This window comes from Patagioenas fasciata, chromosome 2 (genome assembly GCF_037038585.1).
Source record: "Patagioenas fasciata isolate bPatFas1 chromosome 2, bPatFas1.hap1, whole genome shotgun sequence".
Taxonomy (NCBI): Eukaryota; Metazoa; Chordata; class Aves; order Columbiformes; family Columbidae; genus Patagioenas; species Patagioenas fasciata.
The window spans coordinates 166,687,045-166,703,014 of record NC_092521.1 but is presented as its reverse complement, the minus strand read 5'-3'; the positions used below and the strand labels follow the sequence as shown (position 1 = coordinate 166,703,014).

The following is a 15,970-nucleotide window of genomic DNA, read 5'->3' as shown; positions in this document are numbered from 1 at the left end:
GGTGCCCATCGTTAAACGGTTCCCGTCGCTCCGCGCCCACCATCGCCCGCCGCCCACCGAACTCCACCCCCGCGCGCCCCGCATCCGGTCACGAGCCGCCCGGGAGGAGAAACTCGGGGCGTGGCCATATAGTGGGCACGGACACGCAGTGGGCGTGGCCAAGGGACGTGGCTCCGCCCCACTCCGGCCCAGCGCTGCGGCTCCCCGCGGTGGCCCCGCCCCCTTCCCCGTTCGCCCCGACCCCTGCCGCCCTCCTCGGTTTCCCGTGGTGCCGCGCGCGGGCTGGCACTGACGTGGCCGCCGAGCGCCGCCATCTTGTGTGCCTGGGCGGAGAGCGGCCGAGAGGTGCAGGCGGCTCCGAGCGGGACACGCCGAGGACAGACAGCCGGACACACTGCCCCGGAGCAGCAACCGACGCCGGTGAGTTCGCCGATGGGTTCGCCGATACCTCCGCTCCCTTCATCCCAATCCTTTCCTCGCTGCTCCCCCCCGCCCACACCCCGCGGTCGGCGGCTGAGGCGCCGCGGCCTTGGCGCTGAGGGGAGGGGGCGGCGGGCGGGCCTGCTCGCTTTTTTTCCTCACTTTCTTCCTCCAGCCGCCTTCCCTCGGTGGCTGTCGAGGGGAGGGAGAAGCCAGAGGGACGAAGGAGCCCTCAGCGCGGGCCTTGGGGAGCGGCCCGGCCGGGCCCGGCCCCATCCACCCCCCTCAGGCCTTTGGGGTTGGGCGGCTGCACTGGGGGGATCATTTTGCTTTCCAAGCTCTTTCGTTTCCCAACTGAGGAGGCGTGGGCGGGAGGGGGAACCGCTCCAAGGCCCCGGCACCGCTCCTTTTACCGGGGGGAACCAGGCGGGATGCGGCAGGACGGGCTCGTCCCTTCCCCAAACTCGTTCATTCCGGCCTGAACGGGTCTGAGGAGAGAGCAGCGTTTCCTCGTTTTCCTCTCCCCCCGGAAAAAATCGTTGCAGATCCCAGACATCTGGTAATACGGGAAGGGGAATGAGGCTCGAATGGAACTCATAGCACAGAGGTTATTTTCCTATAAGCCCTTGGTTGCTGAGTTGGGCCTTTTTCCTGGACTCAGAGGTTGATGGTGAGGAGTTGAGCTTCAGCCTGGAGCAAACTGTGTTTTTGCTCTCCATGACTTGGGTTTGGTGCTGTGGGAGATCAGTTTGCCTCGGCATGGCAGCTCCTGGTGGGAAGATATTATATTCTGTCTGAAAATACTATATCCCGTCTCTGTGAGCAGTTAACATAATACTTCAGGCTAACTTCTGTTTGATGAAGTGATAGGGCAGCTATGGGAAGCTTTTCACAGAGGGGTTGCGTTTGCCCCCCCCGGCAGAGCACAATTAAAACTCTGGTGGGTCATAAAACTGCCTAAATGTTGTTTTTGACATTGACCTTGTTGCTTTGCTGCTCGGCTCTTGCCAAACCAAATTCCACAGGTTGATTAGAGCCGTATCCAGAGGTCTTGTTTTCAAATGTAGCTTTGCCAATCACTAAAACGCCAACTATTTGTATAATACTTTGAACTTTGTTTTGTGAACAGCAAAGCTCACAACACCCCTTTGCGGGATATTCTATTAACCTTATTTTTCAGGCAAAGAAATGGAGTCGGATTGTCCAAGGTCATTTGGCAATATCGTTATTACTATTTTTGCTGCTGATTTGGAGCACTTCTGCAGGAAAAAGGAACTGTAGCTGAAGTAGAGGGTTGCTACTTGGCTTTTGTTCAGGAGTTTTATAATCATATTGTCAGTGTAAGTACCCACAGTCATACAGATATAGAAGGGGATTTTCTAAAAGGAAAGTTTACAAGGTTGGTATGATGCCACTGACTTTAAGACATTAAGAACACGTCTGCGGTGCTGGAGAACCCTGTTGGGCTGCTTTCCCTGCTGTAGTAATTATGTTGGGTGAAAGGGTGAGGAAACTCGCCTCACTTAACCTCTTAAACTCAATTACTTTGCCAAGTTAATTGACGCTTCTACTGCAGTAGAGCACCAGGAGTAAAAATGGTTCGAGCAGATGTCATCTCCACTCAGACTGGCCTTTGCTGCTGTAGTAGTTTGTGATACACATAATAGTTGCTGCATCATGTTAAAAGGCAAATACCAGAAGGTAAATCGGTCCCTGATGGTCTGAGGCGTTTGCTGAAATTTTAGGATTTCCTAATTGTGACACACAGTCAGAATGTGGAAAGGGACTGGGCAGGAGTGGTGCGTTTTTGCTGGGTGCGTGTAGTTCCGTCCCTGTGTGTTAGTCATGCTGACCAAGGGGGAGACAGGACTAGTCACAGCTTTTCAAGGCCAACAAAGTGTGTGTGGGAGTAGGGGGCTGGATTCTGGTGCTTGTCATTCACCAAATTGCGTTGTGCTCCAGTTACACCTGTCTGAAAGCTTGCTTTGAGCAGTGGCATTCATACGTCTTGCTGAGACACAATTATCAGATAAGCTATTGATTACATTAATTGGTGAAAGGAAGAAAAGCTCACGACACAAGAGAACAGCAGAATTTGCAGTGGTGAAATTTAAAGAACCACCTTTATTTGAATCTAAAAGATTGCTTTAGAAATAAAAGCTGCAGAGAATTTTTACATATTTCGACAGCTTTCACAAACATCTAGATTGCCTTGGAGTGGATAAATGTGGTGAACATAAATGAACTTTTTCTGGAAAGGAGTAGTTTTTATTCTTTTTTAGAAATCTCTTGAAAGTTTTTCTCCTGGAGAGCTTGCACTAGAGCTAAGACTGTCCTCAGCCATTATTCCTTTTCTTTAACTGATGAGTAAAGAAGTTTATAATCAGCTTCCTACTACAGCAGCTGTTTTTCTGTGTTATTCAGCGTTTTTTTTTCTTTCTGGTCGTGAGTATCCAATTTTATTTCTTGTTTCTAACACACGCAAACATTGAAGGACTATGCTACTACTTCTGCTGATGTTTCAATTCTAATAAAACTCTCATGTCTAATATAGCTCTTATCCATATGCGGATCTCATACCTCACAACCAGCTGCGTGGGCTCTGCTTTGACATTTTCCCCAAACCAAAAGCCAATTGCATTATCGAAGCTCTCATGTGAGTTCTTGCCATTTCTAGTATGAGTGTCAATGTTGACTTACTGCCCAGTTACTGGGAATGAATAATAGGATATTTGGCTCAAAATTGAAGATTTTGAAATCAAGCTTCAAAAAAACTGTGCAAAGCTTGCATGAAAAGAAACACTTTATAATAACCGGTTCTCACAGCAGTGTGCCCCGTTTAACAGGTGGATATGAAGTCACGGACAAAACTTGGGTGTCACAGCTACATTGTTGGCACCACTTTATTTCCTGAGCAGCTACAGACAGCCTGCAGGGAGGCGATGGATGTGGTTTATCTAAAAGCGTGAACAGTGGCTCCTCCTGTATTTTTCTACCTGTCAGCCTATCCTTTAAATAAAATATTTTGCAGACCAGATGTGGTTTTCCTACATGTGGGTTTGCGTGCTGTTGAATTATGCAAGGTGGTGTATAACTGCGTAAAACAGTTTGAGATTTTGCTGTGAAACAGAAATAGCTTCTTTCCCTCACTTCAAGGTGAGAATAAGGGAATAACTCTGGTTTGGTTTTTTTTGAGTATCAAGTCAAGCAACCTGCCCTCTTTGCTTGCTAGTGACTTTTTTATTAGGATCAATATTTTAGGAGTGAGGAGTTCTTGTGTCAGAGTAACAGGCATGACCTCAAAGGAAATTTTCCCTCCTTTACCCTTGTTTTGATCTTTTAAGTGGAAACTTCTTGTTTTCCTGCCAATGTGAGCACCGTGCTCTCAAGAGACTGTTACAGCACATGGAAAATGCACTGTCTGGGTAATGTGTAGAGACAGCAAGATGTTCAGCCACTTTGGTTGAATGAAGGTGCTACATAAGGACCAACTCCGTGTTGGGTTTTCTTTCCCCAAGCTTCTCACTTGTGGTCAACTTGTCCTCCATCTGCCTTGAACACGCAGTGATGCATCTGGGTGCTTTTTGGTTGCTCACGGCAAGCCTTTGGTGGCCAAATCCAACGGTTGCATATCTTTAACTTCTATTTCAGATGATGCTTCAATGCTAGAACCTTTCCCGTAACCTCCCCTAAAAGTCAAATAACAAGGTCATGATGATTTAGGGTGCCTTTTCCATCTCATGCTTGGCAGAATAGCCTCCAATGTGAAAACTGTTGCAGTGGGAGGTTTTCATCTACACGGTTAATGCTCCCTGACTTCAATGGGTAGAACTATAAAGAAGTTCAGACTTAGCATTGATGAAGAGGTGACTGAGGTGGCTTTTACAATGATATTTATGACCAAGATAATCCTCTGTTGAAGAAAGAACCTAACCTACTCATTAACTTCTATTAAATTTTGCATGTAGTCTATACCTAGTGATGTTAGTATGGTCTAAAGTCTCAAGTAACTTAAATCAAAATTATTTAAGCTAAATTCCACTGTTAAGGCACAGAAGTTAAAGGGCTTGAGTTGATACGTTGTCATATTTCACTCCCGTTACCAGATGTGGAAGGCCAGTAAACAGCTTCTAAAAATAGTTTAATATAACTGTACTGGAATAGTCATGTATTGGGCCACCCTGGCTATATATAAAGAAGTGTTTTGATCAAGAATGTTTTTCAAAATGCTCTGTAACAGAATGCTTTATAAAGAAATTGCTTCGAGTTCAAGAGAACACAGCTGTACTTAACTGACTGTGCGTGCTGAGCGATGGTGTTAAATAATGTGGCCCCAGATTAATCCAAAATTGTAAGTGTTCTATTCCTGTTGGATCCCTTCTCACATTCTCTTTTCAATCACGCTTTATATTGTAAAGAACAAGCTGCCAAGTTAGATTTACACTTCAAATTATTTGCCAGTTGTTCTTGCATGTGACACCAAGAACAGATGTTAAATTTGATTTTTTTTGTTTAAAAAAAGCTTTCTCACCTCTTGTTTACGTGTGGATTTGCTGATCTTTTGTATGAATATTTGACTTCTCTTTATGCTTTAATTTAAAACTTTCTAGAATTCCGTAAAATAAAAACATGATACAGCCCCAACTGACGTTAACTGACTAGACTTCAAATGAATAATAAATAATAAAATTGAATATCAAATTGAACGATTTTGTTCTCCTGTGACTGACAAAACTAACGTGTTAATACCAGATTAGTAATTATGGGTTTGGGTTTTTCTAATTGTGTTAGAGGTGGACGTAATGCTTAGACCGATGTCAAGTAGACTTTCCTTTAAACAGAGACGTGCTTTTGGTAGTAAATCAGTTAATCAAAAAAAGCTTTTTGATAAACCTGCAACTGTTAGGGGTTTTACGTTGTACATTAGTATTTTTACTGCAATATGTCACTGATGGTGCCACCATGTTCACCTCTCCTAGAAGTGGGACATACTAAAGAGATGTAAAGAAATGCCCTGTGTACCTCAGCGTACTGTGCAGAAAAGTGACAAGAATTAAGCTTTTCTTGCCTGATCTTTATTGCTGCTGGTACTTTTTGGCTGCAGAGAACAGATTGCCGAAATTATTGTGCCCGGCAACTTTTGTCATGCCGCTTGAAAAGTTTTGATCGCTGCTTTTTCACTTTGGGAGCCTTATGTGGTAAGTGAAATAAATGTATTTCTATACTGCTGGCATAATTTGACTCAATAATATATAGCATTCTGTGCCTTAGCCTCTGATTTTAGTCTCCTATAATATATATAAAGAAATGGTGTAAAGCTGGAAGAAACCATAGTATTTTGCCCCAGCTCCCAGCTCAGTGAAGTTTCATCTTTATGTGGTCAAAAATAACTTTTCCAGAGGTTCAAAATAAAGATTATGCAGAGAGTTGAAGACGTAGCTAATACTTTCTTTACGTACTACATAACCTTGTGGCCGTACTTCTGTAGGATGGCTTGTTAATAGCTTATCCAAGAAATGTGGAGGTCAAGAAGTGTATTTGACTTCTCAAGATAAACAAGCCTGGATAAAACTACATTAAAATGCATTAACGCACAGTTAAATGCAAAATACTGCAGAAGATTAAGTGTTGAATGATCTTTGGCCTTGAGATACTCCCCAGAGCTTTGATTCTAACCACATACAATTAATAAAAGCAAATTCTAGTTATTCCTCATGGGCCATATTGCTTTAACAAGACACCAGCCTGGCTGCTGTTGTAGAAATTCATTTTTAACTCATTACACTGAGCCTGTTTGAAAAAAAACTGCTTGTTTTTTTAATTCTGAATGGATCACTAAAAACCAGGCTGTTGAAAATACCTTCTTTCCTGAAACAAAACTGCAGTTTTATCCAGTGAATGTCCTTCTCACTGTTTACCAATGGCACATTATGTCTTACCTGAACCTGCCGAACAGGTTTTTACTCCTGTGAGGATCTTGAGGTGGAGTAGACTAAGGTCAGGTGGGCAGGGAGAAAGAACCAAGAGTCATACAGAAAGTTCAATTTCGGGGTGATCTGGGTTTGGTGAGAGGTGGTGAGTTTCCGTTTCTGGAAGCTGAAGCTGCGCTGAGGGAATATTCACGCTACACTCTGCAAAAATACTCGGTGCTGTTTATTCAAATTGTTCTTTTTCATCCACAAATCTTCCTACTTAGCCTGATAGATACCTCGTTTGAAGATGTGTTGAAGTACTACAAGCAGCTCACAAGCCATAGTCTTTTATGTTTTCAGACATGTTATTGTACTCGTGCTTCTAAAATGATCAGTATAGCAATTCCTGACAACATTTAAATTGAGGAAAAGAGAAAGCTAAGCTTCAGTATTGAATATAGGCAATACATTGGCAAGTCTTGATATAGATTGCAAATGTTGAAGGTGCCTGAAGAGTGAGGGGAATGCATGGCTTAAATTTCCTTGTATTTTCAGACTGTGTATATTAGTTCTCATGATCCAACTAATAGACTGAAATGAGAATTACAATAAGCAGATTCAGCTCTGAGGTACCGTGGAAATGGTCGCGTGATCCCTCAGCTGAGCTGTATTAATGGGTGGTGGCGAAGTCCCGGGAAGCAGCTCAAAACCATCGGAGCAGTTTCTGCTGTGGTGGTGTCTCTGCTGCTCAAAAGCACAAATGGTCTGAAAATCAGAGACCTGATGGCCGCTCACAGTTGTGATGAGGATTTGGTTGAGGATTTTAACGATACTGAGGAAGGTGGTTTTGCTTAGGTAATAGAAATCAATGAAATACTGTCAGGGATAGTGCAGGGAGAGGAGTGTAATGTACAAAACCGTGGGAGTATTATTTCTGTCAGCGTAGATGACCATGATTTTAGCTGCTGGTCAGAGGATTGTTGGACTGATAGCGAAGACTCAGACCTTATCTTTCGCCCCAGCAGCATCCAACAAGTCGCTGGTGGGAACCACAACAGTTGTGGGAGTTCTGCAGATGGGTTTCTCCAAGTATTTTTTTTTTGGACAGCAATGATTTCACTATTTTCTACTCAATGTCTAAACACACTTGTCTTGCAGGGATGGGCTGCGTACTACACTGCCTATAAAAATAAATTGGACTTTCTGCGGTTTCACCTACCCTGAAGTACCAAATAAGTTACAGAAGTTGTTTGGATAGTGGAAAGAAGAAAAAGTAGGCAGGATGGGTGGTAAAAAAGCAGCTTCAGTGGTGCAGGGCAGACTTGAGCTGGAAGTAGCTGCCAGGAAAACAAGGATCTACTGGGATTCACTAGTGTTAGTGCTAAGTCTAAGCAGACTGACTTCTTCAGGGTGTGGAAAGATGTTCGTGGATGTAAATGCTAAGATTTTGCTGTGTTACCTGATTACTGCTGTTGAGCCAAGTATTTAATGACCTATAATAAACATGCAGAGACAAAAGAAATGCATTCTTTTGCAGGGCTTGCAAGGTTCCCTTGCTACTGAAGTGTTTATGTTTATTTTGGAGGGTTACAAGAGCTCTGGTAAAAGGTTACAGTTCAACCCTGTCTATTGCTTTTCAGGTGGAGGAGGTGGAGGTAGCATGAGCAGGCGGACAAAGGAAAACTTTACAGTGCAGTAAGAGCTGCTGCTGTGGGCTGGGAGTGAGATTTCCTGCTGTGTGAGCGATTTGGATAAACAGGGACTTCAGCAAAAACTGTTTTCTCTACTTCCTAATTAACCTTCCTGTTTATACAGCTTTCATATATTCAAGTGGGAATTGAATATTCATGGTTGTGTTCCAGAAATATGAAGGAAACGGTGGGATAATAAAACTTTCAGGCCTTCCGTTTGGTTTTAATCCACAAGCTACCCTGTCTGGCTTATAGAAGAGCTTAGTTTTAAAGTTTTGATCGCGTTGAGCTTCGGTCATATAAAATAAATGAATCTTTGACTCGAGTTACTCCAGCAAGGGGTGAGTGATGTCATCCAGAACTCTGGAGTGGACTCTGAGCTTCACTGGGAAGCTGCTTGTGCTGAGGCATGTGACCTCGTTAATGTTACAGTGCTTAACTTTTGGGTTAAAAATTGCATCCAGCAAAGCTTCCTCAAAGGGCAGAACTGCTTAGACCTTTCCCAGTGTGGAGTGAGGAACCCAGGCTTCATACATCCCAGGCCCAGAGCTAAGTTTTGTTCCGTGCTGTGCTTTTCAGTTCAAAGCTTGCTTTCATGAACATAAATAAATATTCTGTGAAGTCTCTTTACTGTGAGAGTTTTGCTTCAAGCACACAGCTTCATCACGAAATACACAATATCTTCAAGAGATGTTTCAAGCTTCATATTGCGCTTTAAATTGTGTGACTGGGTTTACAGGAAACCCATCCTTTGAATGTTACCTACTGTCTTAAGCTTGAATTTTCAGTTGGGCTCAGTCTCTTTAAACTGACATCTGAGAGTTTTTAGACAAAGGTGTGAATTGTTGCTGTCGCCGTGTAATATCCTCATCTACATCTCGCTGTAAAGCTCTCAGGCTGCTTTTTTCCTGCCTTATGTGAGGAGAAGAATAGTTCTCTTGGTGATTTCAAACTTGCTGTAAACTTTGTAGTAATAAATTTGGAAAGCGGTGAAAATCTGTGGAATTTGTGGTGGGGTGGATCCCGTCCCAAGGACACAGGGAGTGTCTGAGGGCTGGAGAGGCAGTTTCTCCAGTTCCTAAACAGGAACCTCCTGGTGATGTTAATCACTTGTAAGTGCCCAAGCAGAAGTGTTCGCAGTGAAGGAAGAAACATTAGTTTCTAAACCTCCCTCCTTTAATGTGGCTATTAATTTTCAATAGTTAAATTTCAGTAAATACGGATTTACTTCCTCCAGTGTTAACAAAAGTAATACTGCTTTGTCTTTATGTTGTGTTCGCAGGCTGTTTCCTTGGGCTTTGAGAGGAAGGAAACTGTTTTGAGTAGGAAAGAATCCAAACCGTATTCTGAGTTTCCTTTGTAGAAGAAGCACCAGCTATTGGTGTGCTAAGCATCAAAGACATGAGCACACATTTAAAACATTTTTTAACTGCAGGTTAATTAGAAGTAGTGTGTTTTATGGTGACACTTCAGGCTGCAGATAAACTGTCCCATAAAAATGGGGGACAAAGTACCTAAAGTGATGAGTTGCGTTGAAAGCAAACCATGAGTTCTACAGACAAAAGTTCGAGAACAGTATTTACTACTCAAATCTCTGCAAGAATGTTTGAAAGATTGAAAACACTCAGAGCATTTTTTTTAATAAGGAGTAATTTGGGCAAATACGTTCATCTTTATCTTATTTGGATATGGAGAAAAATAATGTATGGTGATGGCTGGTGTGTCTGTGAAGAATTCATATTATCCTGTAATTTTTTGCTGGTTGATTATGCCTTGGTCAGAACACAGCCTTTGTAACTCATGAGAGATACTCTGATCTTTTTCTTCTAGACTTCACTGGCCAGTGAGGACATATCTCAAGCATGGGAAATATTTTTGCTAACCTCTTCAAAGGCCTTTTTGGCAAAAAAGAAATGCGTATTCTAATGGTTGGTCTGGATGCTGCAGGAAAGACCACTATTTTGTACAAACTTAAACTTGGTGAAATAGTAACTACTATTCCTACTATAGGTAAGATTTTTTTACATTGATATAACTGCTTGCTTTGCGATTTGAGTCTTATTGTTTGTGTCTTATCTCAGCTGCGACTGTGTTGATTTAAGTGACTTAGTGCTGTGCTCTGATTTTACCATCAGAACAAACACTGGTTGAAACCGTGCTATGAGGATGGCTCAGCCAAATGTTCCAGCAGGGGAGGAGATTACATGATTCTAGTTTTTCACTCCGTTCCCTCTTCAGTCATTTGTAGAAAAACCCTTTATGGGCTACAGAAGGGCAGTCTGTCCTCCTAAGCATCTTGTGACATGAAGTAAATTAGACTGAGAAGCAGAGGGTGACACCTTTCTTTTTTGGAGGGTGACTGTAAGAGCTGTGTGATCAGAGAGATCCTTTATTTTATTTGCAGTCCTTAAAACCCAAGGTTTTTTGTCATGATGTGGTAGGTAGAAATTACAGCTCTTGATCATTAATTTGACTGGGGTGGGGGTGGTGGTGGGAGAAAGAGTTCCAGAAAACCCACATTTGTCTCCTTTGAGGGCTTCACTATCAGATTCTGCTTATTTAGAGCAGATCTGTATTTTAAGACAACTTTTTTAATGATGACATTCTGAGTGTGACTTGGTAAATATAATAAGTCCAGAGCCAATTGTGTTTAACTGAGATTTTGGCCACAATTTCTATTTTAGGTTTCAACGTGGAAACAGTAGAGTATAAGAACATTAGCTTTACAGTCTGGGATGTAGGCGGTCAGGATAAGATCAGACCACTCTGGCGCCATTATTTCCAGAACACACAAGGTGAGTCTGAATGCTGAAATGACAGCTTTCCAGAATCAAAAAAGGGGGCTTTTTTAACATCGTTTCTGTGATAATACTGCGAGTTTCTTGAGAGGGGGAGGGAAATATTTATAATTATAAGAGGGTGTGTTTGTATGCTCTTCTACTAAGCCAGTGCAGGTTCAAAGAGGGGTGGGAAGAAGTCTGGAAACCAGTCTTCCTTGTCCATCTGACTCAGAGCCAGCTTGGAATTTGGATTTTTCTTTGAGTGTCACAGCTCTCTGCCTTCACTTCAGAGTCTTTACTACAAGCTCCAGCAGCCCTGTGAACTTGGGACTTGTCAGTTCTTCCACTTCTGTGCCTGTAGAACATACGTGAGTGAGTTTGGGTCTTGTCACAGGATTTCAAGAGTTGCTACTCACTGGATAATAGAGTGGTTATGTAAATGAAGTGCACAAGTTCCAAAAACACCCATGAACACTCATTTTTGCCAGTTCTCAGCAAGAGCAGGCTTTCTCTCAGATATGAAATTACAGTAATTAAAAAAAAAGTATTTTTCTGATCTATACTGAATCATTCTGACCTCCAGATGTAGGTATCATGTGTAAATAACTTCATTATGTGCTTATTTGCATTGTTTGCTTCTTTCTAGGTCTGATTTTTGTGGTTGACAGCAATGACAGAGAACGAGTGAATGAGGCCAGAGAAGAGCTCATGCGAATGTTGGCAGAAGATGAGCTTAGAGATGCCGTTTTATTAGTGTTTGCTAACAAACAGGTATGCCCAGGGAAGATGGTTTTCTGTAAGAATTCTTGGAAACATACATTGAACTTGATGTTTTTCAGTGTAATAATCGATAAGTTCTCAGTAAATATCCATTCAGTTTTGTTGAAGAGGGCAAACCCATAGGCTAAACTACCCTGTTCTCATCTGGAAAGAGCATCCATCTGAACACTCTTGACTAAGAGAAATTCTTGTATTTTCAGTTTTAGGGAAGAATTCTACTCTTTTGATTTTTAAAGCTGGCTTAAGTACAGCACCTGCCCAAGCTTCCCCCAAACAGAGGGGAAAGCCAGAATTCCAGAGCCTCCCTGAGTTCTCCAGTTAGACTGTTTGAGGGCACTACTGGTGTTACTGGAAGCACTGGGCTTAATGTATTTGTGTTGAACTGGACTCTTCCATGCCACAGAGCAACCCAGACTTCTGCCTTCTGTTGTTTGTAAAGGCCTTGGTAGCTTAAACCCAGATGTTGAGAAGGTCTTAAATATGATTTAATAAACTTACAGAAGGAACAGCATCCTGCTTCTAGATTGCACAGGCTCAGTTGTGAATGTTAAAGCAGCCAAAAGCCTTGTCTAAGAGCAAGAAAGGGGGACTATAAATAGAAACAGTACTGAGGCAAGTACGATTTTGTGATAAAAGTTGAGCTTAAATCGTAACTACAGTTGCAGAAAATGTTTTCAGAGTGGAAAGCGAATGAAACGGCCCTTGAATTGTGCGCAATTTTAAGTGGTCGCTGAGGGGGTTGATAATTGATCCAAATGTCAGCCATCTCACTTCTGTTTTCTGAAGAGAAATATTCCATAATATGTGCTTTTGATTGTGGTGTTAAACCTTTGGGGCTTCTGTCTGTATAGGGGAAATAGCTTGAATATGGAAGTAATCCACTGAGCTTTTCACAAAGAGAAACTCCAAGGGCTCTTAACTTTGAATGGCTTTAAAGCTGATGATCAAATCTGCTGCCTCTCAGTGAGTAGGGGAGAAAATGACTCTTGTTCCTTCCCTCAGGACCTGCCGAACGCGATGAATGCAGCAGAAATCACAGACAAACTCGGACTGCATTCTCTTCGTCACAGGAACTGGTACATCCAGGCAACCTGTGCCACTAGCGGAGACGGTCTCTATGAAGGACTGGACTGGTTGTCCAATCAGCTCCGAAACCAGAAATGAAACCGTAAAAACCTTCCTCTTCCCTCTTTTTCCACCCTTCCCTCTTATTTCCTCTTATTCGCCCTTCGCTTTACTCTAATGTGGCAAACTGTGCTACTTTGTGGTATTGAGTGCCGGAAGCTGTTTTCATTTCTTTTTTGTCACAGTATATATTGCATCATGCTGTAAATGTGGCAAATACAAGCCTGAAAACAGTTAGGTTTCTTATTTAATGTAAATAGTTTTCGTTTCCAATGAGGCAGTTTCTGGTACTCCTATGCAATATTACTCAGCTTTTTTTATTGTAAAGAATCAACTCACTGTTTAGTACTTGGAAGGGATTGAAGTGGGTTAACATAAGGTCCTTGCGCAGTAGAGCTGAATACGATCTCGGTTGGGTTGTGAGGTCTGTGAGATCCATTTTTGGTGGTTGGTTTTTAACCTGAATTCTGTATTTTTTTAAATAGTCAAGGAAAAGTAAAAACACTTCAGCACACAAACGTTTGACATAGCTTCTGCTGTTCTAGCTCTAATGTGGTGACTCTTGATTCTTTTTGATACGGTGAAGCAATGATCGACACCCAATTAGCTTCATCTGGTTAAAGAGCAGATAGGAACTAATAGATCTCTGGCTTTTTCTGTAGCTCATAGTACGTGCTCATATTTGTTCCTACTCATTAAAAGAGATGTCGGACCTGGTTTAGATGAGTTTGCAGACTCATGCTAAACATCTGACTTTTGGTTCAGGTGAGATTTATCACTTTCATGGAACTTGAATAATTTCCAGAAGTCGACATTTTTAGCTTGTCGTATTTGTCAAAAGTGTTTTGTACTTTCCTTGTGTGTAAACCACTCCAGAAGGCAAACCTTTCCACAGAAAGCACAGCCTGTACTAGTCCTAAGCTCTATAGGTAGAAAGTACTGTACTTAACGTAAGAATTGCCATGAAAAACACCAAACATCAATGTATAGCGTCTAGAAAAAAAAAGCATGAGAGTTTGGAGAGTCATTCCACTCTAGAAGTGTTCAATCCCATATCTGTATATGTGTGAAAACCCTTGGCATCCCTCATACTGCAAGGTTCAGATTTGCCATCAGAAAAAAAGACCTCTTTACTTTTTCTTTTGTATTTTGATAAACACTGAAGAAGCTGGAGCTGTTAAACTTTAACTCGAGGAACTATCAGAACTGGTTTATTTAGTGTTGTGGAAACCTTTATTGCTTTCAATACACAATTAGTAATCAACTGTTTTGTATACTTGTTTTCAGTTTTCATTTCGACAAACAAGCACTGTAATTAAAGCTATTAGAATAAAATCTCTTAACTATTTCATGTTTTTTATGCCTTGCTGTTCATTTGATCATCTTGGCAGAATCATACTTGTTGAATAAAAAGTTTCATGAAACTTGCACTGGTATCACGTTGCTTTATATCATCTTTGTACAGCACCGCGTGCTGGATTAATGCAAATCCAGTCGGCGTTTTGCCACCTTACGATTTGATGAAAATTCTGGCACATCTCCTATATTTTCCAAATAATGTATCGTTCCTTGTTGGACTCGTGCAGGTGAAGAAGTGGGCAGTAGCTCTTTGGTTGAGAATTGGCTTCTTCTGGAAGTCACCTCATTGCCCCAGGGGCATCTGTTGAGCTTCTTGAGTAGCCCCATCACTTCCAACAACCAGTTTTTCTTCCTGCCGATCCCATTTCATAACAGGCTCTGTGAATTTGCAGGTTTTGAGGGGAAAAAATGGAAGGCAGACTTCATATAACACTGGTTTGTGTGTTTTTTTCTGTTCTGCAGTCGCTGGACCTGGGGCAGAGCTGCTCCCAGCTGATGGTCCCGCAGCCTCTCATCGCTGACGGCCGCACTCGGGCTGTTTTCCCAACCGGAATTGCAGCAGATTCCCCTTTACACAGGCTGGAAAAGTGTAAGATTAAAGGTATATATAACATAGGTTAGAGAGCAACATTGCCTGTGGGGAAATCTGGGTGTCAGAAGGGACTGTGGCTGTGCCAGGAGGCAGCTGCTTAATGTGTGTGCCCAGACCAGCCCTAATCCTGAGTGCAGGTTTATTTTAGGACTGTCCTTGTGGAGTGAAATGGGTGTTTTCTCTGCCCTGTCTTCAGCTCTGGGGGCTGCAGGTGGAGGGTCAGGCTTAGCCAGGGTTCTTAACACTCATCCCTGTAGTAAAGGGTAAATAGTGTTAAGCAAACAATGACAGGGGATTACAAAACTCCTGTAAGTCAGGTTTATTCTTTCGAAGCTGTTCATCTGGCCTTGAATTTCAAGCTCTGATTCAGGATCTTTTGCGTGTCAGCAGGGCAGGACATCCGTTGATTCTTGTTCTGGGAGGGAATTGAACTTGAAGGGCCAGCTCTTTTGCTGGTGTTGCTTTGCACTGCTGAAATACGCAGAGCCCCCCACTACTTTTTTGTCCCCCATCCCTAGAAAAAGCAGGTGATGTGCTGCAACACAGCACCCTAACTGGAGAGGCTCCTCCTAAGCGATGGTTTGCACCCAAGACAAGCCTGTGCAGGGGCCATGTGGTGTCCAGGCTACAGATCCTGCCCCTCGACACAATTTGTTTCTGGCTGGGGTTGGAAGGAGAGATGGGGAATGAGCTGATGTTATCTGGGCCCGGCGAGCTGTGGGGAGTCCTGCACAGGCTTTGCTCTGTTCTGAGCTCAGCTGGGCCCCTGGGGATTTGAGCCAGGGGAAAGGGCGAGCACGGATCTGCCCTGCAGCTGCCGTGGTTCCTTCCCAGTCCTCCCTGGAACTGATGCAACAGCTCAGCCGGGAGGTAGAATCACAGAATAGTTTTGCTTGGAAAAGACACTCAAGATGATCAAGTCCAGCTATTAGCCCAATGCTGTCACTAACCCATGTCCCTAAGAGCCTCATTTCTGTGTCTTTTAAACCCTGCCAGGGATGGTGACTCCACCCCTGCCCTGGGCAGCCCTGGGGTGGGGATAGGCCTGGGCTCTTTCACCGTCATTTTTATCTGTATTTCTCAAACTGTTTTGCTCAGATCTCAGTTTTGAGCATGCAATAGGCACAGATTCCCCCTCCACCTTTAGATGGTGCAGGGGCTGAGAGCTGCTCCCTGTTACCAGTCTGGGAGGGGACACAGCCTTGGTGACATGAGTCACCATGGGGGCTTGTTTCTGACCCTCCCTGTACTTCCCCTGGCTCATTCCTGAGCTGGAGGGGACAGACCCCAAGTTCTCCCTCTCTCCCCTCA

The 15,970-nt window shown here is 43.1% G+C and overlaps 1 protein-coding gene across 1 annotated transcript; it reads left to right on the top strand.

Annotated features, from left to right (window-relative positions):
- Positions 1 to 266: 266 nt before the first annotated feature.
- On the top strand, positions 267 to 14,138 carry ARF1 (ARF GTPase 1). Its single transcript, XM_065830995.2, has 5 exons — positions 267 to 420; positions 9,854 to 10,033; positions 10,708 to 10,818; positions 11,450 to 11,574; positions 12,586 to 14,138. Exons 2-5 carry the CDS (start codon positions 9,886 to 9,888, stop codon positions 12,745 to 12,747), a joined length of 546 nt encoding a protein of 181 aa, XP_065687067.1. The 5' UTR covers positions 267 to 420; positions 9,854 to 9,885; the 3' UTR covers positions 12,748 to 14,138.
- Positions 14,139 to 15,970: the final 1,832 nt, after the last annotated feature.